The sequence below is a fragment of the Toxotes jaculatrix genome, chromosome 21 (assembly GCF_017976425.1).
Source record: "Toxotes jaculatrix isolate fToxJac2 chromosome 21, fToxJac2.pri, whole genome shotgun sequence".
In the NCBI taxonomy this organism is placed as follows: Eukaryota; Metazoa; Chordata; class Actinopteri; family Toxotidae; genus Toxotes; species Toxotes jaculatrix.
This window is the reverse complement of record NC_054414.1, coordinates 17,837,667-17,864,403: the sequence shown is the minus strand read 5'-3', so window position 1 is coordinate 17,864,403 and position 26,737 is coordinate 17,837,667. Positions and strand designations below refer to the sequence as shown.

Genomic DNA, 26,737 nt, shown 5'->3' with positions numbered 1-26,737 from the left:
GCTTATACTGAAGAATTCATACACCTCTTTTTTTTTTCTGCTCTCTTTCTGATGAACAGAGGGACATCGATCTCTTTGGCCTGGAACAGAAGAGAAAGAGAGTAGGTCATGTTTAATTTATTCTGAGCTTCTCCAGGCATCAGCACACATTCACTAGTTATTCTTTTGATGCATTTTAAAGTCTGCACTTCAGAACATGCAATTAAAGGTGAACCCTGCTTAAGGGGAAATGCCAGTTTTTGTGGGCCCAATTAAAATTTGGAGGCTGCACTGGAAGGGAAGAAAATCAAGGTGCATGTGCCTGAGCCATGTGAGTCGTGGTGTTGCGTGGGTGTGCGCACTCTACAGAAGTGGTGTTATTGTAAAGCATCTGAGAACTTACGTGTTTGGCTTTATCTTCACAGGAAATGTCACACTTTGATTGCGCACCACTAATTTGGTTCTTGCTCAGTGATTACAACTTCTTGGATCTGGCGTTTAAAAGATGTAATCTCACGCATCAGAAACGCAGGATCTGTCTGACCAATCTGTCAACGCAGCATCAAAATATGGCTAAATACACCGCTTCCGTCCGGTGCTGTCATCCTGCTTGATGCTCCGCTGCAATTATTGAGCAGTAGAAGTTGATGGTGTTGCAGGAGTTGTTTGAGAAAATGGTTTATGGGGCGAAAATGGTTTAAGACTCTATGACTGCATGTCCTGGGATTGAGTCCAGCTGGGGACCTTTGTTGCTTGTCATCTTTGTCTATCCCACACTTCTTGTCTGCTTCTCTGTTGGTCTCTATCAAATAAAGACAGAAATGCCCTTTAAAACAAACAGTTTCTGAGTGGAGTATGGTTTTAACTTGGCTGCCGTTCGAAAGTTTCCCAATAACACGTCCCACTAAAGCCATTCATCACCTGTTTAAAATCAAGGGATCACATGTTATTATACATTTGTTTCCTGATACAATCACACTATGACACGCACAATGAGCTGAGTATTCACATTTTATTGCTCAGACCATAACTGGTTCTATGATAAATCTGTAGCTGACACTGCACATGTATTTGTATGTGTACATTTGTGCTTAAAAACATCTGAACGCCCTAAATTTGCCTTTTGACACGCCCTGCTCTCTTCCTGTTATTTGTCTTCTAGCTCTGATAAGTGGGTTTATTTTGTCTTCATTCCAACAGTGGCCTAAGTCTACGTCAAGTGTTTGTTTTGTTTTTTTTTTTACTTTTCACCTTTTTACTTTTTCATCAGCTTTAACTCCATGCTCCTCTCCTCTACAGAACATACATATATTATCTCACTTTATCTCACTCTCTTTTTTTTTTTCTTCTGTCTTTCTCACTTTATACCTGCATCCCATTTCTCAGTCTTTCCTCAAGCATGCTGTGTTCTCTTTTCTGGCCCCAGACCACTTGACAAACTGACCTTGGAATATAGTGGATATTAATATAAGTGTAACTTTCTGGGAGGGAGCAAAGGCGAAGGAGTGCATAAAAGGAAACAGTGGTTTAGAGGGAGAGGGACATTTTCAAAGATTTATCAGGCTACTGATGTGCTTTTTTTCAGGAAATACCTTGATGTAGATTAACAGTTTCTTTGCCATCCACAGAAATAAGAAGAATAAACTGCCCTAAAATATAAGTAAAGGTGTTTTTGGGTGGATTTTTCCCTTTAAGACCAACTGAAATGAAAATGACTACCATTACTGAATACTTGTTGCTGTGGGTTTTCATGCTGGTTATTTGTCCTCAGCACGACTGGACTCCAGCTGGACTCTTTCCTCTAATGCTGGACAAACATAGCACTGAGCAAGACTAAGTAGCTTCCAGTTTCCCAGTCAAAGCGAGTGAGTGTAGCTTGTTACTTCCACTTTACATCGCGTCTTGTCCTCCAAGATGTTGAAAGTTGTCTTAAACACAACCAGCGCTATGTTGAGGTGGGACATTAGTTCATTTATTTGCTGATACTTAGAATTAATTTCAGTTCCTAATCAAACAATGGGCCCCTTTTCTTATCTGTCCTCTCTGTCCCAGTGTGATAAACAACTAATTGTTTGTGCTACAAACACAAACAGAAGCGCTGAGTCTAGTGGCACTTGCATCAACAGTCGATGTGAATAGAGAGGAGGCATTTTATAAAGCACACTCCATTAGTGGTATAAGCCTGTGGAGTTTATGTCCTCACCGTCCTGTTCACCATCACGCCACAGGCAGTTCTGCTCGGGCCAGAGTGGTCAGTCAACTCTGCCTGACCTTTTTCATCACACTGAGTGGAGCCTCCCTGTGATTCACTGACAGCTGTGTGTTTGTTTGTTTGTTTGTTTGTGTATTGTATGTGTGATTGTGTTGAAGTCCGTGCTTGATGAATAGTGTTTGCTGTATTCTGAATAAGAGTCTTAATTAAGTTTTTTTTGTAAGAAACAAAATAAATGGGAATAAAGTTGGAGCTGCAGCGCTGGCTCTTTATCTTTTAGATGGTAATTAGCTGATATTAATGTTACAACATGCAGGAAACAAATTACACTACATTTTTCTAATATAATACAGCTTTATCTCATTAATGAAAATGTTGTTAGCTGTGATTTGAAAGAGCTCAACCTCCACATCATCCCCTGATATCGTGTCTCAGAACCTTATCCATGTCCTTGGGAGAGGTCGCTGCGTTTCTTATCTCAGCCTCTTGGTGAATCACAAAAAGAAAAAGAAGTTGTGCCATTTATAAGTCTGTTAAACTCTTTTTAACATTGCAAAACTTTACTTATCGTTATTTTCTGAGATGCCATCAGCGCGGGCCGCAGGTTTTAGGGTGTGGATCAGTCGCCTTCTGCTGTGCAAAAAGTTTACACGCACCGAAGTGATGAAATGCTCCTTTGCCTGCAGAGGAAGGTTGTTTTGAATATTGCTTATAATCTCTTTATTAGGAGTAAAAGCAATAATAATATCAGTCGCGTATAAGGCTATTCTCATGCCCTGTATCCCACTGCTCCGGATTAGAAAGGCATTGAACCAGGGATTAGCGGAGGAAAGAGTAAATCCTTCCTTGGACAACAGGGGGAGGGAGGCAGGGGCTAATGGATCAGGACCCTCTGAGTACTTACACATGTACCCACACAGACACACATAGTCTTTCACATAGATTCAGCTGCTCATCTTAAAGCTACTTAACCCTGTGTAAGAGGTGAATTCCATAAGCAGTTTTCCAGGGACTATCCAGTTGTAGCAGCAATAGCTGAAGGTGACAGAGTCGCCCCTGTGACCTCCAGGCTACCGTATCCAGCCTTAAATTGGTGTGTGACTCAGAGGAACCCCTGTGCTGCCGGCAGCATGAGGAAAAGCCTATGCTTCATGTGACTAAGGGTCATGTAATGTTAGATGGAATGTGAGACCCACTCACACTGGAGACTTAGTGGAGTTGACAGCATAACACAGTGTAGACACAACATGTGGAGGAGCATTCAGGGAAGCTCTTATTTAGTCGCTTGCAATGGAAGGATCTCTTTGGTGGAGCAACTTGAGAAACGTATTTGAGGCAGACTCAGTGATCTCTGCAGAGGTCTGGCACACAAACCCAACACTTTGTCACAACTCGGCGGGTGCGACTTTGTTGCCTAAAATGTTGGGTTTGGGTTTGGTCATTTTCCAACAGAATTTGTTTAGAAATGTCTCTTTTTCTCTCGTGCTGTGCCAGTTATCTGCATCTATGCATGTTATGTGTTGTAATTAGTTACACAATGTCCCGTGGAAAGAAAGAGGGAGACACTGTGCACCCTGTGCTTTGCATCTGTTTTGTGAGCTAACAGTCGATAAAGGCTGAATTATAAAGCCACAGTTCAGGTCTCGCACTCAGATTCAGATGGGGCACTGGCAAGGATTTAATCTTAGGATCAAGCCTTTGCAGACCTTTAGATCTGAGTGATTCACAACATCCAAAAATCTAAAGGGGGAATGTTTTACTGTAGCACACACAAACATTTGACTCCTCAAGAAAGAGTCACTTTGCAAAGGCTTCGATAACAGAGGTTGAGATATGTACTTGGTACAAAATTAATTCAGTAGTTTGCAAAGGGTTTTTAGAATCCTGGACATTTGGAAGACCTTCAGTGTAAAATTAGCTTTCATATTAAATCACGGGAGGCTTTTTTTTTTTTTGGACAAAGCCGTGATAAATATATGACAAAAAGATGAATGAAGGGAAATAACAGCATTGCCTTTTCGTAGTATAATTATTTTTATTAGAATTATTTAACATTATCAATTTGGTTTATTAAATGCTCTTCACAGTCATCCTCAGATGTCTTGTTTTTTTCCAACCAATAGTCCAAAACTAAAAGATGTTGAGTTTACTGTCACTGAGGACTAAGAAAACCAACAAATATCCACATCTGAGAATTCAGAACCAGTACATTTGTTGGCGCTTTCACTTCAAAAACAGCATAAATCATTAATCATCAAGACAGTTGCTGATTAAATTTCAGCCCGACCGATTCATATTTTCAGCTCTGCTCACACTGTAACCTGACTGTGTTCTTTGTTTTCTTCCAGACTGGATCCCACTTCACCCTCCGTATCCCTGAGACCGACATCCACCTCCAGCCCCCTGGCCCCAGGGCCTGCGGATTTACCCCGGCACAACTTCCGTATCTCGCAGATTGACACCAAGCTACAAAAACTCCAACCTCATAGGGGGTCGGCTCTTTGTGGAGAGCCCCTTCTCCCTCCCAAGCCCCCGGGGACGGGACCCTGTCATGTTTCACTGACTGACCCCTCCCAACCGGCGAATGACAAGTGTGCATCCGAGGGTGGGGCTTGCCTCAGTCTCTCATAATTGGCTGCTGGATGGAATTAAGGTGAATGGAACACATGCCCAAGGAGCAGGACCCTAACCCATCAGAGGGAGAAGAGAAACGGTGAGTCGGGCTTCGAAGCTTTTTGAACATTTGCTGTCATGTTGGCCAGAGCAATGTTAAAAGTTTAGCCATACAAATCACACCAGACCACTGCAGAAACTGTCGCCGTGTCTTTCCTGATTTAAGCTTCTGTGTGAAATAAAGCAGGAATGGCTTTCTGTCACTGTGGAACTGTGTTATGTATGGACGAGGTTTTCTGAGGACATCCAAGAGACAGTCTTTTTCTGTCTTCTAAACCATTGTCATTGTGCTCTTTGTTTTTACATCTCTGGCCACTTTTTTCAACACAGGTTAAACAGTGCATTGGCCTATTTTTCCTCCCAGCCGCTCTCTTCCTCTTGTCTGAATTGTTTTCAGAGAACTTGGGCCTATAGCTAAGACCGACCTGGACGACGCTCCGCCCCTCACTCCTTCATTTCTTGAAAAGCTGAGGCAGTCAGGCCAGCCCAAACACAAACAAACACAGCACTGTTTAAGCCCCTTCTCATTAATGAAAACATAACATTAGTGGAATGGAGCCTCTCTCATAGTGACTCTGTTAGAGGAAGGGGCCTCTGGGTAAAAGGAAAAGGTTATCAGTCAATTTCAATCTGCTTCTGCTTTAACAGAGAAATTCACTTAATTTATAAAATGCTAAGCTAATTTTAGGGGAAATGTTTTTCCTTTACATTAAATGAAAAAGTTTTATTGAGTTAACCTCTGTCTGGGAATGATTAAAGTTGTGTGCATAAATATGGGTCTGGTATGTGTCCTCAGAAAGTGTAGGAAGATCAAGGAAGCTTCTGTTTAATCAGATCATGTTTTCATCATCCTAATAAGCTGGTGAGGAAGCAAACACTGCAAGCAGCTTTCAAATCCTGTTAGGTTATATTGTTCGAACAAATATCTTTTTGCTAATAAAATCATTTAAAAAAATTATGAATGTGCATTATGCCCTTTCATCCATTCAGAAACCTTTTATTGCCTTATTTATTTAAAAAAAATAATAAAACATACCAAGAAGTAAATGGATGAGAGGAAACATATAAAGGCAAATAGACACAGGCCATTAACCTTCTAACTCTTGAACCTCCACAGTTAAATTTAAATTGATGTAATAATAACAGCAATAATATGAGTTTATGTTTTTATTACCATGTGGAAGGACTAGCTGCAGCATCAGATTCCCTTCCACTGTGTCTCCATGTGTTGTCTCACAAGCTCGTGTTAAGAAAGTCAGTCCGGAGCCTTGATAGATTCCTCAGCTAACACGCACACCTGTCAGGAGATTAACAGCTCTGCCACTGGGGGACAGGGACAGTTGGTGTGGTCGTGGATGTGGCAGTGAATGCACCGGCCTTTCTGTTTCATTTGATGAGCTCGGGTTTAAGTATTCTGTGTATTTCTGCTTGTGTTCCAACACCTGTACCAGGCGCGCTGGCTGCAGCGCTTTGCGCCGCAGGGATAATTAAATGCACACGGAACTGAGCTCTCGGGGCTTCATACCGGAGTGGATATCAGGGGTGTGTTTGGCATGACAGTGGGTTTTATTAAATCTGCATCCTGCCAGCCTGTTGTTTTGAACTGGTCCGGCCCTTTGAAGTGATGCAGTTTATCATACACCAGTACGCAGACGGAGAACAGAACATCCTGCGCCTATGGATGTAAAGATTGTTTGTGCTCCGCCGTTTTCATCTGTTTTTCTTTTACATAAATATGAGGGATTCTCTGTCCAATGATCAAACACCACCGTAATGAAATATTTCACATACTGAATTTCATTTCGGGCAATTGAAAAGTTTTCTTCGTGGAGCGTCTCATTAAAAAGCATAAATATTTGTACAGTTTATGTCATGCTTGATTTAGATAAAACGTGTAGTTGGAGCATTTCTGCTTGCATCACTTCTACTAACATGTCACCTCAGCTGATGCAAGGCTGCTTGCACAGTGGCAATGGCTTACACCATAGCGTTGTGTGGTTTGTTGTATGCAGGAATCTTTGTAGCTAATGGGCTTCAGGAGGCCTGCTTTTATCCTCTGTAGTCATCTGAGAGCCTCCACTCGAACACGTATGAGAGCAGACGACAGTGCTCAGTTAATTGTTTGTTCAGATTTTCACAGGCAACAGTCCTGTTGGTGCTAAAAAGACAAACCCAGTGGCAGTAAGTGATCTCATTGACTTGTTTACTTACCAGATCAGATGGATTCACTAAGGTGGATCAGACGCAGAATATGCATCTAACCGCTTTTTCTTCTCTAGTCCCACTTCTTTCTTTTTACTTGCTTGACAGAGTACCAGCGCTCATCTGAATTTCATATTTACCGCAGGTATGAGAACTGTTTTGCTCAGCTGTAAATAACATGAGATGGGTGATAATAACTCTGCAGTATTCATGTCAGGGAACAAACATATTTTCACACATGTAGAGAAAAAAGAACTACTATAAAGAAAATATTTCCACGTTGAGACACTGGCAGAAAATGTGACTTTTTTTCCATACGTATGCTGTATCTGAAACTTGTTTTTATTTTGTTTTCCTTACCTCCTGTCACATAAACACAGGTCTCCCTGTGTTTTCTTCCTGACTGCCTTTAATGTCTGCCACAGCCCCTGCATGTCTGTGTTGATCAGGTTTCCCCTGCAACTCTACAGCACAGTATGTCGGTGCTGCAACTGAAAACGTAAACAACAAGATTCAGCTTTTCCTTCCCCTGGACGAGGATGTCCGTCGTGCTCGGGTTGAAAGCATTGTTGTTTTCTCTCTTACTGTGGGTTTTATGACTTGTTATGTCACTGGTCCCTTCGTCTGCTGGGGATTTGGATATTACTTTAGACTTTAAAACTCAACGAATGCTGAATGAGGTTGAATAGAATCGGTGTTACTGTACGTAAGATGAAGACGTTTCGTTTGGTTAACATGTTCTTTGTGCAGGATATGGGGGTGTAAGGTGTATACATACTCAGATCACTGCAGCCCCTTTGTTACCATGGCAATCTGCCCTGGTTAAATGTGTTTAGGTCAAAATTCACATGGCAGTTTCCACTAATGTGAGAGAGAGGCAGCCATTTACAGCCAGGTGTGTGTGCGTGTGTGAGTGTGTGTGAGTGAGTGTGAGTCAGAGAGTCAGTCAGCATGCACCTCTGCTAATCAGAGTAATTGACCGAAATGCTGTCAGTTTCTTCAGTTAATTATTGTTCCTGGATTTGTACAAGCGACGTTCCCCTGCAGTGATCTCAGCGCTCAGCACTCTGAGGCAGTGGTGACATTTTCAAGCCAACATTCACTGAAAACTGTTGGTTTTCAAGGTAAAAACAAAAAGAAAGAAAGAAAGAACTGATTTCTGCCCAGTATCAAAGCTGCTTTGAGCCTTTCTGATTCCAGGTGGGTGGATATAACTGTGAATGGATGATACTGATGATGCCACGTCGCTGTGTTATTCCCTGGTGCAGCACATTGTGTTTTTCATTTAAAATAACTCACAAAAGCAAGTGAAGCTATTGGGAATCTAGATCGAGATTATGAGCTGCCTTCATGCAGAGTACACACTGGAAAATATCCAGTTCATCAGTGCGGTGTGCTTTTTGTTTTGGTTGTGATTTGACCGACATTGTTTACTCATCAGCAAGTGCAAATACAACACCTAGAAATCACATTATGCAAATATGCTGCTGTAGATTCAGATGCACCTGCTGCAGACATTTGATAGTTTATGTACATGGATGCATGAGGCATGAACCTATTCCCCCCCTCTATTTTTTTATTTTATTTTTACCTCAACATGTCTCAAAATGAATCCTACACTTTCCCACATTCCCACATTTATTTATACATTTCTACAATAATCTAAAAATAACTAACTGTGTAAATGGTTCAGTTATAATTAGAAGTAAATTTAGGAAACTGCAGTAGAGTAAGAATAGAATTTATAGATGTAAAGTACAAACCAGATGCCTATTTCATATGTGAACTAAACTGAGCTAAACACAGGCTAAATGTAGCCCTTTAGCCTCCAGTACAGGATGTATTGAGCTTTATGTTTTTGAGGATTTAACTCCATGTTTACTGTTGGTTATATGTGTTTTACAGTACACTTGTGTGTTTGGACAGAGGGAGTTGTCTCACTTTCACTCAGAGACATGCTATATCCCCTTCTGGCTTTGCCTGTAATTTAGACAGTGGTGAGACACATGAGGGAACAAAGTGTCCATTAGCGCTGGATGCATAGGACGAGACAGACCCAGCTGTAGGCCTGCAGCATATATGCTGAACAATGGGCCACTGTGGCACTCTAAACATAGGACAGGGGGCCTCATTCAGACCCTGTTATGGATATAATTCTCTGGACTATTCTGAGTGTCTTTGTATTGTTCTGTATGCTTAAAGTACATGAGCTTCAAAGCAGGTGCTTCTCTGTCTTCCACTTTTCAGTTTCAGTGCAGCCAAATCATGAGAAAAATCATATTATCTCACTGATGCCTTGTGGCATCTGGCCATGCAGATAGTTTTGAAGGATTCATCTCTGAGGTCTCTGCCTCTGTCCCAGTACAATGGTTTTGACCGGAAATGTTATTTGGGGTGATCACAGCAATGACAAAGAAAGATTTAGAAAAACACCAACTTTATCCTTTAAGTGTGCCATCTTAAGGAGAATTATCTTTAAGGACATGCAGTTCTTTCTACCCCTTGATGTCTTTAGCAGTCACGCATGTTGCTTTGGCCTTGATGAGACCCGCACTGTCTTAAAATAGTCACATCTCACGAGAGTGCTCAGTTACCTGACAGCCCAGTGATTACCTGTTAGACGCACTCCACAGTCACTGTCAAAGTCACAGGTGGAGAATCTGGCCGTGCTCCAATCAGGGTAAACTGGGTGGTACTTGCAGCAGATCAAGAAAGTCCCTCAGACTGAAGGACGAGAGAGCCAAACATACTGTAGCACAACTGGTAGAGACATCAGGCTGAGAAAACAGAGACTGAGTTAGCTCCATTTGCAACTTCAGCTGGAACGTCTCCTCTGCCATGCATATTTTACAGTCCCACTGCGTCATCAGGTCAGTGCTGTTGTCTTTTTCATATCATCTTTTTGGCTCATGTTGTTGATTCTTCTGTTCTGTATTTGTTTTGGGCTGTGCAACATGCGCTCAGTTGTGCAACATGTACTTATTCTGCGCAGCGACTTGGCCATAAGAATGAAATTACTGCTCTTGCACATAAACTTAAGTTTTAAATGGAGCGTGTGCTGGAGAGACTGGAGAGAAAGTACAGTGCGTGCCTGTTTGTGTGGGGTTGGATCAGGTTGTTGTGAGGCACAGTGTGCAGAACCATGCATATTTAGAGGTGTGTTGCAATCCGTATCCCATCAGGGTTTAAGAGCTGGAAATTGAAAAGCGCTCTGTGGTATGCCTGCGCAGCCCACGGCATCATGCCCCAACCTGCACAAACTCACATTCCATCAAAAAATATCCAGTTATGAGTGATGCTTAAATCTGTAGAGCGGGACGACTTGTATTGGCACTAAGCGGCCACCCGTACACCAGTTGTGTGATACAGTCTGAAATCCTGTCGGGCCGCCTGCTTTTTGCATAAGCAAAGTTTGTTGTTTTTGGTTTAGATCTTGTTTTATAGCAGTGCTTCAAACCATCACGTTAGACAAGGAGTTAATTATTGTTTCAGGTGCAGCCTCCCCAAGAAAACCTAAACAGACATGGAAACCCTCACACTGACTTTGTGTATATTGTGTTTTTCTGTGGTCATGTTTTTGTTTTGTTTACTCTTTGCTTGCTTCTTAAAGACACTTGACACCAGTTCTCTCTTTTTCTTTTCACTGAGAGCTCTTAGAGTGGTGAAAAGCACTTCCAAGGCCCTGCCAGGAGTGCTAAGCTCCACTTTTAGCTGCAAGGGTGCTAATATTTTCATTAGTGGTATTTTGGGAATGATCAGATCTTAATAGAGGGTTAGAGCTGGAGCTTAATAGAGAGCCAGTGATTTGTGTTTTCATTTCATTATCATGTCATTGCTGTGCCAGTTCTCTGGCTGTTGTGCCATCATATCTCAAATGTGTGCTTGAAAACAGAACACTGCGCAGCTCAGGTGAGGGAAAACAAAGCTTTCTAACGTGGCAGGTTGTGGCATCTGAGATGGTGAAGGGCATGTTGTTGGGTTGCAGGATCTCAGCGCAGAGATTCAGAGAAGGTGTAGTTGTCGCAGGAGTCACAGAGACCTGAATAAAGAGTATCTGTTCTTATCCTGTTTGCCTACGTTTCTATCTAGAACAACATGCTGCCGCATGGGAGTATTGATCTGTCACATAGCTGACAATTTGATGGCTGTCGCCTCCAGCGGCTGTATGGAGTGATGGGGAAGCCATGTGGCAGAGCGAGAGACATTTACCTTTGAGCAGCAGTGAAAACCCCATCTTGTCTTTCTGCTACTGTGACAGCTGTAATTCTTTTCTGCCCACAGAGTGAATGAAAAGCATTATTCATGTTCAAAGACTTTGCAGATCCTCTTACTTAGTTTTATTTTGAAATGTGCACCTTGCAACCTTTGCTCTTATTGTGTGCCAGGAAGTGTTGCAGACAGGAACAGTATATCCACGAGCTGCACCGCAGATGAGTCAGATACTTCAGATACAATAATAATAACATCATAATAAATCGAGCTTTAACTCAGTAGGCTATTTAAGAGCTTAATTTAATGCCCTGCTAAGCCATCTGATGCAGTCTGAAAAGGGCAAAGGGAGCCATAACTGTGAAGAAGACAGTGCTGTAATTGAAGCCAAGATAAAATGTGAAGGGCAGTTTGAGTTGGCATTTAGGCTCAATTACAGCAACTCGTGAACTTAACGGGCAGTTACATCGTTGTGTTTCTCAGGGGCAGGCAGTGTTTGCTGGTGTGAAAAATGAAAATACTCTGAAAATGTGATTTTGATCCTCAGTGGGGAACAACAGAGCCACTTTGCTTACAGCAAACCCTTTAATGTGACAAACGGTCAAGTTCAGGAAGAGCAGCAGAGGAGGGATCCTTCATCCAGACAGTGAAGCACGTTCTGTAATATGTAAACTTTAGACCTGTGCATTGCATCTTAGCAGAGTGATGCTAATGGAGTCCTGTTTCGTCTCCTGGAGCTGGTATTAAAGGGGTCTGGTGTGGGAGGAGGGCTGGAGGCCATCAGGAGTGTCTGAGAGCAGAGAGCTGGACTCTCCGGATTCTAAACACTTCCACCACCGACATGGGGCTCTCACTTACTCTCTGCCATGCTCTCTTTTCTCTCCCTCCTCCATCTTTGCGCTTTCATAATTCCCTTCAGAGCAGCCAGTTCCCATCTGTGCTTTACATGCCTTTCACATGTGTCAGTGTGGGTTGCAGGTGTGTGCGTCTGCCGCTGAGCGCACATGCTCGCTGGGAACACATGTTGCTTTGCGTGTGCATGATTTGTATTAGAGTGGCGGTCTTTGTGTTTCCCTTGTTGCTGTGGGGTTTTCCCATGTGTACGTTAATAATTAGAGCTGTTTTGGAGGTTTAATTGGATTCCCCACAAAATCATTTTATCTGCTGCATGGATTCAGTTTGCGAGCACCATCGAGGGCAGAGCTTTTTCTCCCTTCTCCTTTCACATAGTGGTTATGGCAAAAACAAAAAACTTTGGTCTAGAGAGCTCCATTACTCCTCTGTTAGAAATTAAAGTGGCAGTAAATCATGAATCATGCCCGTGTTTTTTTAACCTAAATTGAGAACCAGATGGTTGGCTGGTAAAAGGATACAGGATGATGAGGGGAGAAGGTTTACACACATACAGAAAACTTTCCAAAAGTCAGTTTAGTTTTCTTTTTCTTGAGCTGAAATGCCACTGCCTGAATTGTACTGATGCTACACAATTAGCAGGAAGAGAAGGTCTTAGGTGAGCTTTTAAGCTGTTAAATGTTTTTTCTTTGAAATGTGGCCAAACTGTACAAACTGCTTTTACACCTGAGATCTGATCACCCCCTCAGTCTAGATATGATCTGGCTAATCCAGTTCAGATTGCAGTGTGTTTTGCATACCTTCACACACGCTTTTCTTTACTGAGGTAACCTATCCAGAGTAAGTCCAAGTACTGATTTCTCTTTTCTCTTTGTCCGTTTCGTTCTCTCTCAGGTGGCTCAATGGCCCAAAAAGGAAGAGGAAGAACAGCCAATGTTCGGTGAAGAGTATGACTGGTGAGTAACTGATGGATGCTGTTTTAATGCAGAGAGACTCTCAAAAGCAGCTGTGAATTGGCAGCTCGGGAATAAACTTCTATTCTCTGACCTGAAGTGTGAGTGAAGTCTGAATTCTTAAGTCTCTCCTCTCTGTTTTTTTTGTTTGTTTTTTTGTTTTTTTGTCCTTTCCAAATGCAGAGAAACCTTCATTTTGAAAATCACTTTACACGCATTTTGTTTGTGGATGTTTGAAATTTATTTCTGGATCCTTTGAATGTTTCTAGAAAAGGATGATTGTAGCTGTCAGTCTCACCGCAGCGAATGCAGGCAGTTGAGTGACTGCACTGAAGCTGGTGGTACACCATTCATTGCCGCCTGGTGCACATTATGCTTTCGATTTGTCACCTCGAAGAGAAAAAGTAAAACATCTCGGCTCCTGTCATCAATAAACGAAGGCCTCCGCTCTGTCTGCTTTCTTGTCGGACGCCGCACATCGCCTGAGTGACAGCTCTGAATCCCACGAGCTGAAAGAAGCAAGTAAAGAAGGAAAGGGAGCGATATTGACAGAGATAGGGTGGGAGGTACACGAGCATAAAAATCTGAGTCTACAGGGTGGTTCATTTGGCATTTATAAAACGTATCTCCCAAGGCCCGTCCTTTCCACATGTTCTCCCGCCCAGCAGGCTTGTTGTCTGCCTCTCTGCATCACTGCTGGAATTTTGTACCATATTCTACCTGCCATGGTCCATTTGAACCGGGAAAGTATGACAGTATGTCTGCCTGAGGGGTATGGTTGTCTGAGATTGAGCTGCATACGCTGTAATGATGTCAGCATATTCCTGTCGGGAGAGTGGACCCTGAACGAGGCTTTGGACGCTTCAGGACTCGTTCAGGACGCTAAAGAGGACTGGTCAAACGTGTGCAGTGATATTTGTCATTTGTTTCAACCTGGTCTGAAGAACACACACACAGACGGACGCACAGCCTTTATAATAGAGTTAAGTTTATTAGAGAATAATATGTCCATCCTGTGTTTTCAGCTGGTTCTGCTGCCCCCGAGTGGTCAAAGATTAACGCCGTCACTTTAAGTAACTCCTGAAGTAAACACTGTTATTTCTTACTTTCTCCAGTGTGAGGATTTGCAGCTTTTCTCTCTCATATCAAACTAAACTGAATCGCTTTGGGGTTTTTTTTAACTGTTCTGACACAATAAGCGATAAACAGAGCAGCAGAGGGTGCACAGATTTTGTTTATCCGCCGCTGTTTCAACTCCAGCTTCTGTGTATAGTTCGAGTCTTGTCCCCTGATGTCTTCACTGTTTACAGTCTCAAATGTCACCTCACCAGTGCTGTTGTCATGTAAGGACGGAGGAGAAACATTCCCGAGACTCCTTCGGGGACCCCCCCCCCCCCTATGCACACACTTCGATGAAATAAAACGGCAGATATTACTTTGGGAAACTTGTGAAGACAAAATATTTATCTTGACTCAGCCGCACTAGAAAAATCTCTTTCCCCTTCCTGGATTTTGTTGGTGGAGGTATTGCATGGGAGGGGAGCCGTCATGGGAGCCAGAGAGCTGCAGCGGTATTGATTTTGGGCTTGGCTTCCTAACACAGCCACAGCAGACTGGCTCAGGATCCGGCTGCTGCTGCTGCTGCTTGCCCTGCCAGCACAGTGGAGCTGACATTTTTCCTATATGATCATTCTCTGATGTCCTTGTTATCTTTTAGTTGGCCTGTTTACTCCTCTTTCTCCAGCTCTTCTCCTCCTTTGTCTTCCCCCATTTAGTGTTTTGTTGTTTTTTTTAGGTTCTGCTGGCTGCACTTTGCTCTTTTTTTCCTCTGTCAAAGATTGAGGGTCCTTTTCTTTCACTATTTTCATTACCAAATGTACTTTTGTGCTTTTCTCTCCATATTTTACTTAAGTTTTAACAACTTTTAACCGCTCTTTTATTATTATTATTATTTTTTACTCTCTGTCTAAATTCTTATTAAGCTTCCTGATAGATTTTCCTTATCAACACAAAGAACTCAAGAGCTTTTCAACAATATGTAAAAATCAATTTGGCTGAAATGCCACTTGTGCCCCTTTATCACTCTCCCTCGTCTCTGCTTCTCCTCTTCTTTCCTCTCTCTTTCCCACCATCCTCTGCCTGCCTGTCCCCTCCTCCTATAAAGTCTGTAACAAAGCCAAAAGGCAGAGCCCAACTGACACTGCCAGTCACAGCTCTCACCACGCCTTGGTACACACACACACACACACTCACGCACACAAACACACACACACACACACAATCACGTATGTCATGGGAACATCACATACATGTATGTCCCTAGTGCAAAGATTTGCCAGTGGCTCAGTGTGTGTGTGTGTGTGTGTGTGTGTGTGTGTTGGGCCTTAAACACCCACACTTGTGCATTTATTTGTGACTTGCAGTGTACCATCTCCTCCCCCTCCCACTGTCTTAGCTATATTTCATATGAAATGGCTGGAAATCTGCTATTTCCTGTGTCTCTGCGCTCGCTCCCTCAGTCTCACTGGCTTTGCAGGCAATATGGAAAAAGAACAAACTGTCCCATTCCCAAGTTAAAACAGAGGAAAGGCTGCAGAGCGAGTAAGAGTGTTAGAGAGAGAGGGAACAATCCAATGACTGTAAACGAAGATCAGCCGGCCCAACACAAAACCATACGATAATTGCAGCTTATTTATTTTTGGTTAAAAGCCCAGTCTGTAATGTTGTGACCACACTTATTTGAGGTTTGAGTTAAACATGAAAAATTAGCATTTTGTGTGTTTCTAATGTGTGAGTGTGGTAGAATTACTGGATTACTGCTGTGATGGGCACAGGAGGCTTGTCCAGAACATCTTCACTGATAAAAGATGTGTAATGTTTCTCTGCCTAACTTTATTTTGCTCCTGTGTCTCTGTGTTTCAGGGTACATCCCCAGCTACCTCGAAAAGGATGAGCCATGTGTGGTGTGTGGCGACAAGGCCACAGGTTACCACTACCGCTGCATTACATGCGAGGGCTGCAAGGTACACACACGCACACGCACACACACACACAGTAGTCTGTCTGACACATCAGGTTCAGCTTTGAATCATTTGTCCTCCTTGCTGTTTATCGGGTGTGTGATCTGTTTCTGTTCTTACTGTTCATCAGTTTTTTTCATCTATGACCATGATATCTAAGGCACCACCGAAGGGACTGTGATTAAACTTAGTGGGAAATATGTTTGATGTATGATTAATATAATATCTGCCTGGATTTATTTTGGCCTGTGTGCAGTCAAACACACAGGTATCTTCACTCCTTCACCTTTAATCAAGTAATCCAGTCGCGATATTTAGGCTTATTTTATGGATAGAAATTTTATTTCCATCTATGATTTGTTCATTTCACTCCCACACTGTTGCCTCGCAGAGATTTTAACACTTGGGTGTTAACATTTACACAAATTGTGGCAGATTTGGAAATGAGTCAAGCACACAACAAATTAGATTCAATTCTAGATTAAAGATCTTTTTTTTTTCTTAATTAGTTTTATCACACAGAGAATAAGCAGTAATGCTAATTAAAATGTCTCCCTGCCTGTCTGCCTTTCAAACTGTAATAAGCGGCAGTATGTGTTAGACTTTTTATTCTTTCTTTTCTCTGCCTTCTTGTTGTCTTTGTCCCTGATACTTTCATTTCTGCCTCCCCTTATCGTGCCAATCTCTGTGATTCATAATCAACCTCCTGCTCACTCATCTTGCCCTTTTATCCTCCGTAAACCCTCTATATTCTTCCCTTTCTGTCTTCAACTGTCCCTGACGTTCTCTCTCTGCCCGTGACATCCATTCATCCATCTCTCCCTCTCCATCTACCTGCAGGGTTTCTTCCGTAGGACCATTCAAAAGAACCTCCACCCCACCTACTCCTGTAAGTACGACTGCTGCTGCATCATCGACAAGATCACCCGCAACCAGTGTCAGCTCTGCCGCTTCAAGAAGTGTATTGCAGTGGGCATGGCCATGGACTGTGAGTGCTGCACTTCCACTCATGTATACACAAGCAAATGAGCTCACTCACAAAAAGAGAACACGTACATCAGTGCACCTTCAGATGTAACTGGGATTAGAAGTCTCGCTTATTGCTGCTCTTTATGTTTGAGGATTTGCAAATTATTGTAGGATAAGTAGTGATGTAGTCGTACTTTATATAAGAGAGTTTGTTCAGAAACTTTATATAGAAGCTGCAAACTGTAGGTAACATGCAGACTAATTGCAGACCTCTTTTCCTTGGCGCTCTCTCTTGCTATGGCTCTTTTTTTTTTCACCTCCCCTGCCTTCCTCCATCTCCTCCCAGTGGTGCTGGATGACTCAAAGCGGGTGGCTAAACGGCGTCTGATTGAGGAGAACAGGGAGCGACGCAAGAAGGAGGAGATGGTGAAGTCCCTCCAGAACCGTCCAGAGCCCACCGGGTCCGAGTGGGAGCTGATCCGCCTGGTGACGGAGGCCCATCGACACACCAACGCTCAGGGCGCACAGTGGAAACAGAAGCGCAAATTCCTGGTAAGAAGAAGTCATCAATACATTTTTTTGTTGTCACCATATCACTGCAATAGCCCGAGAGTGCATCTGCGTAAAAACGTGTTGTGTTGTTCAAACAAATACATGGTGATATTTCAAGTTTATTAGAACTCGGGTCTTGTTTTTCTAGCTATCGTTTCTACCTGTGATCAGAACATTGCACCCACTAAAGTACCTGCCAAACTCTGGAAACAGGGCGACATCATTACAACAGAAGTCTGGCAGGACAAGAAACGAGCAGTGAGACGATGAGACGACTTGTAAACAAGCCAGCAGTTTAAACAGATTACTCCATCTTAACCACTTAATGTGGAGGTGAAACAGAAAGCGAGAGCATTTGAAGTGTCACTTATAATCTCGCATTGTGCAAGAAAACCGTGTGTGCAGAAGTATGGTCTGGGCCATTACTATGGAAAATAGAAGTAATAGGACAGTAGTATGGAAAATAATTTTACTCTTCAGCTTTGTTTTCTCTTGCGAATAACTGTGGTTAACCCAAGGGTTTGTTTGGTTTGTTGACGGCTTGTGTTTTTTTGCCTTATTTGGCCTCTTTTTCACAAAGTGGAGTCTTCTCCGATAACAGCAGTTTGTTTGCTGAGTGCAGTGTTTAATATCTGATAGAAGCAATGACCATAAGTGCAGAAATACGTTATAACAAACCAGAATTATCCTGAACATTCTTTATAAATGACACCGTGCAAAAACAATAAAAAGCACAGATCGGATGCTAAAATTATGTTTGTGTGGCACAAAGTGTGTTCTGAGAACAGCAGTAAAAATATAACCAGACATTCAGAAGTTTCTTTCTGAAAAGTCGCAGTAACATTGACTTTTCAGTAATATTAACCCTTTTTAAGGCACGTTGGAAAAAAAAAGTGCTGTTTGAGCCACATCAGAACCTAACGACAGGACAATATGGATTATGTTCTCACACAAACACGCACACTGAAGTCGGAAATGATACGGGTTTCATTTTATCTGGGTGAGCTGAGTCTCTTTCCTCTTGTGAATGACTGTCACAGTAGCTCTTTATGACTTGATCGCTCTGTATTCCCTGCTGTCTGTTTCTGTCTCTCTCTGCCTCTGTCTTTATTCCTCAGCTCTCTCTAGCATTTGGGGGGTTTATTCATTCTAATCCTTCTGGGCTCTTAACCAGAACTAATTCCCTTCATAGTTTTTATTCACACCTCGAGTCTCTCCTTTTGCTTTAATCTCTTTCCCGTCTTCATTTCTTTGTTTCATCTCTTGCTGTCCCTCAGTGTCTACCCTTACTTTCCCCTCTGTTTTGCTCGTCTGTTTTCAGCGAGCTTCCTGCTTATCTCAGCCAAGGCAAATCCTCAGTCAAGAGCGCTCATCTGCATGTTGGCAGGCATGTTGGCAGGCGGGGTTTCTCTCTCTCACACTGTCTTCCTCTGCAGTGCTGCTCAGTTTTATCCTGAACAGCCCTGTCAGAGGGTCCCTGCCTAGTATCAGTCTTCCCTCTGTCACACACAAGGACACAGACACTGACCTCATGTTTGGGCTCAGGATTATCTGAGGTGCTTACAGAGTTTTAAGTGATCGTTAACAGTTTGACTGGACCAGAGCCCGTGGTCAAATCAAGGGGGATTTATCTACAAAGATTTCTGCACCAGCGACCTGTGAGGTGTAGATGGGTGTTAGATGAGACAAATGAGGGGGCGTTCATCTGGAGAGGGTTTGAAAGCACTCGGGGTGTGGTGGGAAGTATTGTGGAGGGAGTTGCTAGGCAGCAAGAAGGATGCGGCCGGGTGTGATGGGAAGCAGGCCATATGGGGATTACGTAGGTGAGGAGGTGTAAAGCTTCAAGCGCAGGAGATGTGAAAGATTTTCTTTAAAGAGAGGAGAAACATTTGAAGAACAATTTTATTTATTTTATTTTGTGTGTTGTTTTTTTTCTTTGTTTTTTTAGTGAAGTCAGTTCATTTTGTCAAGTCCCCACTTCTTCATGCTTCAAGACACTTTAGTTAAGTGAGCATGTTAAGGTTAGTATGAGAATTTAGGTTAAGAAACATATTTTTATAAACCCTGCAAACCTGTACGAAGCCTGTCTGTAGAGCAGGGTTTACAAAATAAGCCTCGCCCCTGTGAACTACTGTAAATTTTAGGCCTGAGCTTGGTTCATCGAAAAGGATAAACAGTTCTATTTCACACAGGCTTCACCCTCTAATGGGGCTCTAGAGGCCGAAGCCACTGAACCCTGAATATTCAAATTTACATGGTGAGCACCCGGATGAGCCAATTCAGCCCTGTGGGGATGGCAGCCATAAAACAGCAGCAGTGACACAGCTCCTCACACACTGTACTTCAGCCCACGGACGATGAGTATCCGCTCATGGATGACTTTGTGGAATGATGCACTGATTGAGCTCGGCGTCCGGTCAAGCCAAAGGCTGCGGCGTTTTAGAAGAAGGAGGCAGCAGGTGAAGTCGGTCAGTGTACTGCGGATATGTTTATATCAGGATTGTAAATATACATTAAATAAATACCATCAGTAGACTGTTTGATTGATTGATGAAAGAACAACGGTTAAAAAATTTGAGATGTGAATTCAAATGTTAAAAGGATGCAAAGAGTTTCTGTCCCTACAGACTATCAAACATCACGTAGCTCAGTGATTCATGACATTTCTGGATCCTGTTTACGTCACACACATTCTGTTAACTCCTCATGAAGGAAAGAACCTGGTCAGGAACAGTTTTGGGAATCACACTGACTCTGAAATGATGGTCTGTTGACGCTGAATAGTCACAACAACACTGTGTTGAAACTTGCTTCACTTGTGCATCTCGCCCATTGTGTAGATAACTGAGCGTTTAGATGTGCAAGCACACACACTGGCCTGAGTTAGTGTTCTCTCTCTCCCACTCTGTGGTCTGGCATCTGGACACAGAATCTAGGAGAGCACATTCAGTGCATACAGATGTGTGTGTGTACCAGCATGTCTGGAAATAGTCCCAGTTGTTTGGTTGCTTATTACATTAAAAATACATTGAAATTCTTAGTTAATTCTCTGAGGCAACAATCCTCTAAACAAGAAAACAGATGGCATCCTGTGTGTGATTAATATAAAAGTAATCAACAAACAAGATTCCAGACAATAAACAAAGTACATAAGATGCATCTCTTCTTGTGTGTGTGTAAGTGTGTGTGTGTCAGTGTGCATATTGATGTACTTACCTGTGTTTGTAGGAAAATGTGAAACATATAAACAGCTCTGTAAGGATTTGCATCCTTGAATCCAAGAAAGATGCAGTGTCAGGTGTTCGTAGCCAAGATCAACAATCCCAGCTCACGGAGAAACATGGACACACACTCACAAAAAAATAAAACAGGCTCCTCAGGTGCAGAAGAATTGATTGATTCCACGTGCATGTGGAATAAATAGTTTTTTTGTCAGTGTTCAGGCTCTTTTTCCTGAGTTATATCTGCAACACACCTGATCATACAAATCATCAAGGATGACTTCAAAATTGCTAATTCACTTACATTTACTAATCTACAGGATGATCTGTCACTGTCCTTTAGTCCCTACGATCTTTCTAGTAAAGGTCATTCCACACTTTACGCTCCAAGTCCTCTATTTAGTTTTCCAGGCCAAGTGAAGCATAAACCCGACTGGCAGCCTTTCAAGTCAAACAAATCTCCTATTTTCGATAGGTCGTGAACTTACAGACTTTACCCACGGTCATTTGCGGTTGGTCTCAGCAAAACTAACCAAAGAGGACGGCTCATCTGGCTGGCTTCAAATGTGCTGCCCAGCTTGTTCAGACAGAAAGTGAATTACACTAAATCCTAACAATAAGAAACAGAAATAACTGGAATTCAGTGCATGCAGAGCACAAGGTTTTGGTTGAACTCAGACATTCAGAGTTAGACGTTCAGAAACATCTTACTGCCACTACATACCTGCAGATGTGCGCTCATGTGGTGATCGTATTGTGTTGTCATGTTGTTCACTGTACAGCGTATTTGAGCACATCATTACAACAAGTTGGTTTCAGTGTCTTAAACTTGCTTGGAGAATATTTACATTAAAGGTGAAGGTTTGGAAATGAGAAATCTCAGTGATTTGTAAAGTTTTTCGATTTATACTGTACTGAGCAGCCCATCAGTAAAACTACCCTTATTGCTCTGTGATATTTTCTGCCAAAAGTAATTTGAAAACAAAACGCATGGTACAACCAACTTTATTAACTTAAAATGCATCTTAATCACATAAAGCGTGACCCAGAAGCACAGTTCACCACACCCTGACGAGACAGTCCATTTAGATCAGCCAGATTAAAACATATATGGACCTCATTTCTCTTCTGCAGCTCTACTGGAACAAACTCTGCAGAACTAATCCATCTGATAAAAGGTCAGCAGTTGAAGCTCACCACATAACAGATGAGACTGCAGTAAAAAGTTGTTTTTTTTTTCCCATTTCTTCTCTCTGTGTAGAGATTGCAATAATTCCCCAAGTTCACAAAGGCTCATGTCAAAGTCCAAATATCTTGTTTGTCTCTTATGGCACAGTTCGTAAGTTGTTTCTTTTGTCTATAAGTGCCAGTGTGTGCGGCAACAAAGACGTAATCCCTCGCCAGCTCTGTGGATATAGCTCCCTGTGTCCCCCGATGCCACCCAGATGGTCATGCAGTTAAACAAACATTAACATTTCCAGGAAAATCACATTAGTCTATGAGACAGCATGTATGAAGCTCCACAGGCCTAAGATAAACACCCATGTACAACATAGTTGCGCACATTTTTCTATTTGCCTGTGTATTAACTGGCCCGTGAAAGCGTCAAAGCTGCAGCAACAATTTATCATGAAATCACAAACACCATTGAAGGACAGCTAAACACACTTTTCATTTAAAGATAGCTGTTAGCATTTTTCAGTTCTGTCAGCACCTCAGCTGCTTTGGGGTTGTGGCAGAAACCTTGGATGTCTCAAAAGCTGGACAAATAAAACCAAAACTATCTTCCTGGGTAGATGCCAGTGGATATAAGTGAGAAAATGTGTTCAAGACTCCATATTCATTTCTATCATCTGTGCCAGTTGTGACCCGTGACACGCAGCTGAACCTGCACTGCTTCTGTCTCGTGGCTTGTTTTGAAGTTTCTCTGCTTGAGAGAGTAGCATGCGTTCAGCAGCCCTGAACCTCAGCTGCTCTCTCAGTCCGGTGAGCTATTTTATTTATATATATATATGTGTGTGTGTGTGTGTGTGTGTGTGTGTGTGTGTGTGTGTGTGAGAGTGAAAAATGCCACTGACCTCCATCAGTGAAACCACTTCTTTGTTTTGACTCTCGTGTTGCAGTCCGTCAAAGTTATTATTACAATTATTAAAATTTTCCATAATTGCTCAGCTCTCAGCTGCACAGCAGTGAGCTGGCTAAGTTCACTCTGACGTACGTAATCCATTTCCTTCAGGATTATGACCGATGGTTCTTTGTGTGAGGTGATTATTCCTGCACTTTTATCTCATCCCGTTTATTGTTGAAGCCAGGCCTGAATAAATGACTACCGCCTTGACGCACGCTTTATTCACTGGAGCGTGAAACAATAGTCACAGCCTCGATTCACACAACTGTGTAAACATATGTATTACTGATTTGTAGTTCCCCACTGCAGTCCTCCACTAAGTAAGCACTATCTGTCTGGTGACATGTCCTGTTCCTTTCACACACAGAACAATCTTCTGTCCTTATCTGATAAATTGGTTTTCATTTGTCTCCCAAGGCAAGTGAGCACTCTGTAAAGGGAGCATAAAGGGTATAAACCCGTTTAAAACTATGTTGCTTCCTCCTCTATATTTTACTCCAAGCACCACAACAGTCTTATCGATTCCTCTATAATCTTATTTCATCCTTTTGTGCTTTTGTATTTCAGCTCTAAGGACACACCCTTACTCCAACTATAGCTTGTGCTAACATACTCTGTTGTTGTATAGTAAAGGTTCAGTGGTCCTGTGCAGATCAGACTTGGCCAGCTCTGCTCTCCTTCTCTCAGCTCTGTTTTCGTTTTCTAATCAGCCCCTCGCATTTGTTTTCCCATGTAGCCAGACAAAATTGGCCAGTCCCCGGTTGCCCCCACATCAGACGGAGACAAGGTGGACCTGGAGGCCTTCAGCGAGTTCACCAAGATCATCACTCCTGCCATCACCCGTGTCGTCGACTTTGCCAAAAAACTGCCCATGTTCTCTGAGGTGAGTGGTGGTTAATGGTCTGAAGGAGCAAAGGGCGAGTGGGGGAGTCTGACAGAGTGAACAGCCCAAAACACACAGCAGGCACAGCCAGGCTTTATAGAGGAAATGTGTGATTTAGGAGGTCAATTTGTCGAGTAGAATGAGTAGTTCCTCAGTCTGAGAAAGACCACAACAACATGTGGCGTGTGAGTTATCGCCTGTACTTACAGCGTAACAGTAAACTGTCAAAAAAAAAAAAACACACACAAATGTGTCAATAGAAATCTCACAAATTTAAGTCTCATGAAAATCAGATAAAGTCCAACGCACAGGCCAACATGCCGATCATTTACTTGGTGGATGTATACCTGGAAAAATAACAGCAGAAAGTGCGTTTGTTGGTGCTGACAATCAGAGGCACTTCTGCTCCTGTTTGCTTTGCCTTAATTAGCAACATGTAATCATGTTTCTTGTCTCTGCTGCCTGTAATGAGACCTTCTGTGATTGGACAATTATCAGTGTAGCTGAGTTATTGTCTAGTGGGACAGCTGCTGTGTGTGTGTGTGTGTGTGTGTGTGTGTGTGTGTGTGTGTGTGTGTGTGTGTGTGTGTGTGTGTGTGTGTGTGTGTGTGTGTGTGTGTTAGAAAAAGCTGTGTGTGGGAGTGTAATGAATTACAGCAGAGGAAAAGGTGTAATTGTAATCTGTTGCTGTGTTTGAGAATATTAATCACAGACTGAAAGTCTTCACTTTTTCAATCAGGATATTATAAAGTATATTTTGTTCAGATTGTTCTGTTATTACATAAATCTTACTTTTACGATGGATCCTACCATTCAAATCAAATTCCTCATATTGCTGCTGGATGGTCTATTAATTTCAGAGACGAAGATCAGGACGGAGCGTTTTAGTATTCTAGACACTGAAACAGATAATCAGTCATCGTGTTTAATATGTTATCTTTCATTCACAACACAATAGATTACGTTTTGAAAGAAGTCTTTTTAATCTGATGAAAGAGGTGGAGGGAGAAAACCTGTTTACCCTACATGAGACGTGTTCGTGCGACTTCAGTGAATTACTGATAAGAATGCACAGAAACAAAGCCCGCGCTCACTGAACCACTAAAAATGAATCTGTTGCTTTCAATTTACCAAGTGATGCAGCAGTAATTGCATTATAAGCATTTACTTAAAGCGCTCCCCCCCCAGGTATGAATCTACGAGACAAATCAAGCCAATGAATGCCAATTAATCCACTCAGCACTCAAGAGCAGAATATATGAAATAAGTCACAAGCTTACATTAAGGTGAGATTTCATTCAGCACACCAGAGTCTGTAGATTTAATCAAATGGGTTTTAACCCAGAGATTCTAATATCCATGTAAATTAGAGTGTATTAGTCATAATCTGTGTTCATCAGTGGGAAAAAAGAAAATGTCCGCCTCTTTTTCCGACCTTTCCCTTCTTCCTGTTCGGATTCCTCTCTGCCAGCAGTTTTCTGTACTGAATCCCTCTTTCAAGAATCGTTCTGGTTTATTTCAGTTTGGCTTCTCACCAAGTCGGTGGTTTAAATCTGGGAATAAGGCAACGCAGCAAACTTTATAAAGCTGAGTGTCAAGAGCTGCTTCTGCATCTGAGCTGGTTTCAAATATGCAACAAAAAACATTTCCTTTTTCTAGACTTTATGTTTTGATTGTTGATTGTTGTTTTTATGTGAAAGCAATAATACTGTTTTTGAAAATCACTGTTCAAATTGAGTTAATAAATATAATACAAGAATCAGAAGCAAGATTCAATAGGAAACAGATTCACTAACCCTTCGCTGAGCCTTTTTCATCCATAACAGTAGCATTAGCTTTAAAATGACAGAGGAAGTGGTGATTACATTACTTTTCATTTAGGTCAAATTATCTGCCATAATGTCCTTCTTGTAAAGACCGTTCTGTTTTTTACTACCTCAGTAGGTTGAATTATGTGCAGTACGCGAATTGTTTAAACATAAATGTTTATGTAATTAAATCACCATTAAACATGAAAAACACCCCTTTGTTCTCCAGCTGCCTTGTGAAGACCAGATCATCCTGTTGAAGGGCTGCTGCATGGAGATCATGTCGCTGCGAGCCGCCATGCGCTACGACCCCGACAGCGAGACGCTGACGCTGAGCGGGGAGATGGCTGTGAAGCGTGAGCAGCTGAAGAACGGCGGGCTGGGCGTGGTGTCGGACGCCATCTTCGATCTGGGCAAGAGCCTGGCACAGTTCAACCTGGACGACACGGAGGTGGCGCTGCTGCAGGCCGTGCTGCTCATGAGCTCAGGTTGTTACTGGTTTAAGGACTCGTGTCTTTTCTAAAACTTTACTCTGCACTGACAGCGTATAACATCAGTAGACTATGAGTCTGTGAGCTTAATGTAATGTAAATGTAAATTGCAGCCTTCTTTGCCCTTGGAGACACGGTTCTATGACAGTCCATATTCCTATTCATTACCCACTGCTATACGCAGTGTATATTGCAGCCTATTGTGAATCAAAATTTAATTATGGCCTGAAGATAAAAGTCCACATACATACTCAGCGCTGAAAGGAGGAAATCTAAAGCTCATCCTAAATGTGATTAAAAAGCCTTAACTCCCAGTTTGCTCATTGTAAAAACTCTTAACGTGAGACTGAGACGTTTCTGTGGACTGAGGACATACGTCACATAATATGCTCCAGGTTTTAAAATAATAGGATGCAGATAAAGAGAGGACGTGCAGCCTCGTGCAAGAAAAGCAGTGAAACAATTCATAGATGCATAACCTCATTTGTGAAAATTAATGTATTTATATTATGTTAAGAGACCATTCTTCCATTTTAATAATTTCATACAATTTGAGTTGAGAAAAAAATGTTCGTGTTTTTTCCC

The 26,737-nt window shown here is 42.3% G+C and overlaps 1 protein-coding gene across 2 annotated transcripts in view; it reads left to right on the top strand.

The window, feature by feature from the left end:
- thrab (thyroid hormone receptor alpha b) overlaps nucleotides 1–26,737 on the top strand; it is a 114,846-nt gene that overhangs the window by 80,177 nt on the left and 7,932 nt on the right. Inside the window, exons 4-11 of one of the 2 annotated variants that reach the window (XM_041066534.1) lie at nucleotides 60–101; nucleotides 4,540–4,904; nucleotides 13,022–13,083; nucleotides 16,003–16,103; nucleotides 16,941–17,088; nucleotides 17,416–17,621; nucleotides 23,707–23,853; nucleotides 25,891–26,149. In XM_041066534.1, the coding sequence (XP_040922468.1) occupies nucleotides 4,849–4,904; nucleotides 13,022–13,083; nucleotides 16,003–16,103; nucleotides 16,941–17,088; nucleotides 17,416–17,621; nucleotides 23,707–23,853; nucleotides 25,891–26,149 (979 nt within the window). In that variant the 5' untranslated portion in view covers nucleotides 60–101; nucleotides 4,540–4,848. The remainder of the gene's footprint in view (nucleotides 1–59; nucleotides 102–4,539; nucleotides 4,905–13,021; nucleotides 13,084–16,002; nucleotides 16,104–16,940; nucleotides 17,089–17,415; nucleotides 17,622–23,706; nucleotides 23,854–25,890; nucleotides 26,150–26,737) is intronic. The other variant, XM_041066533.1, reaches the window with a different exon arrangement.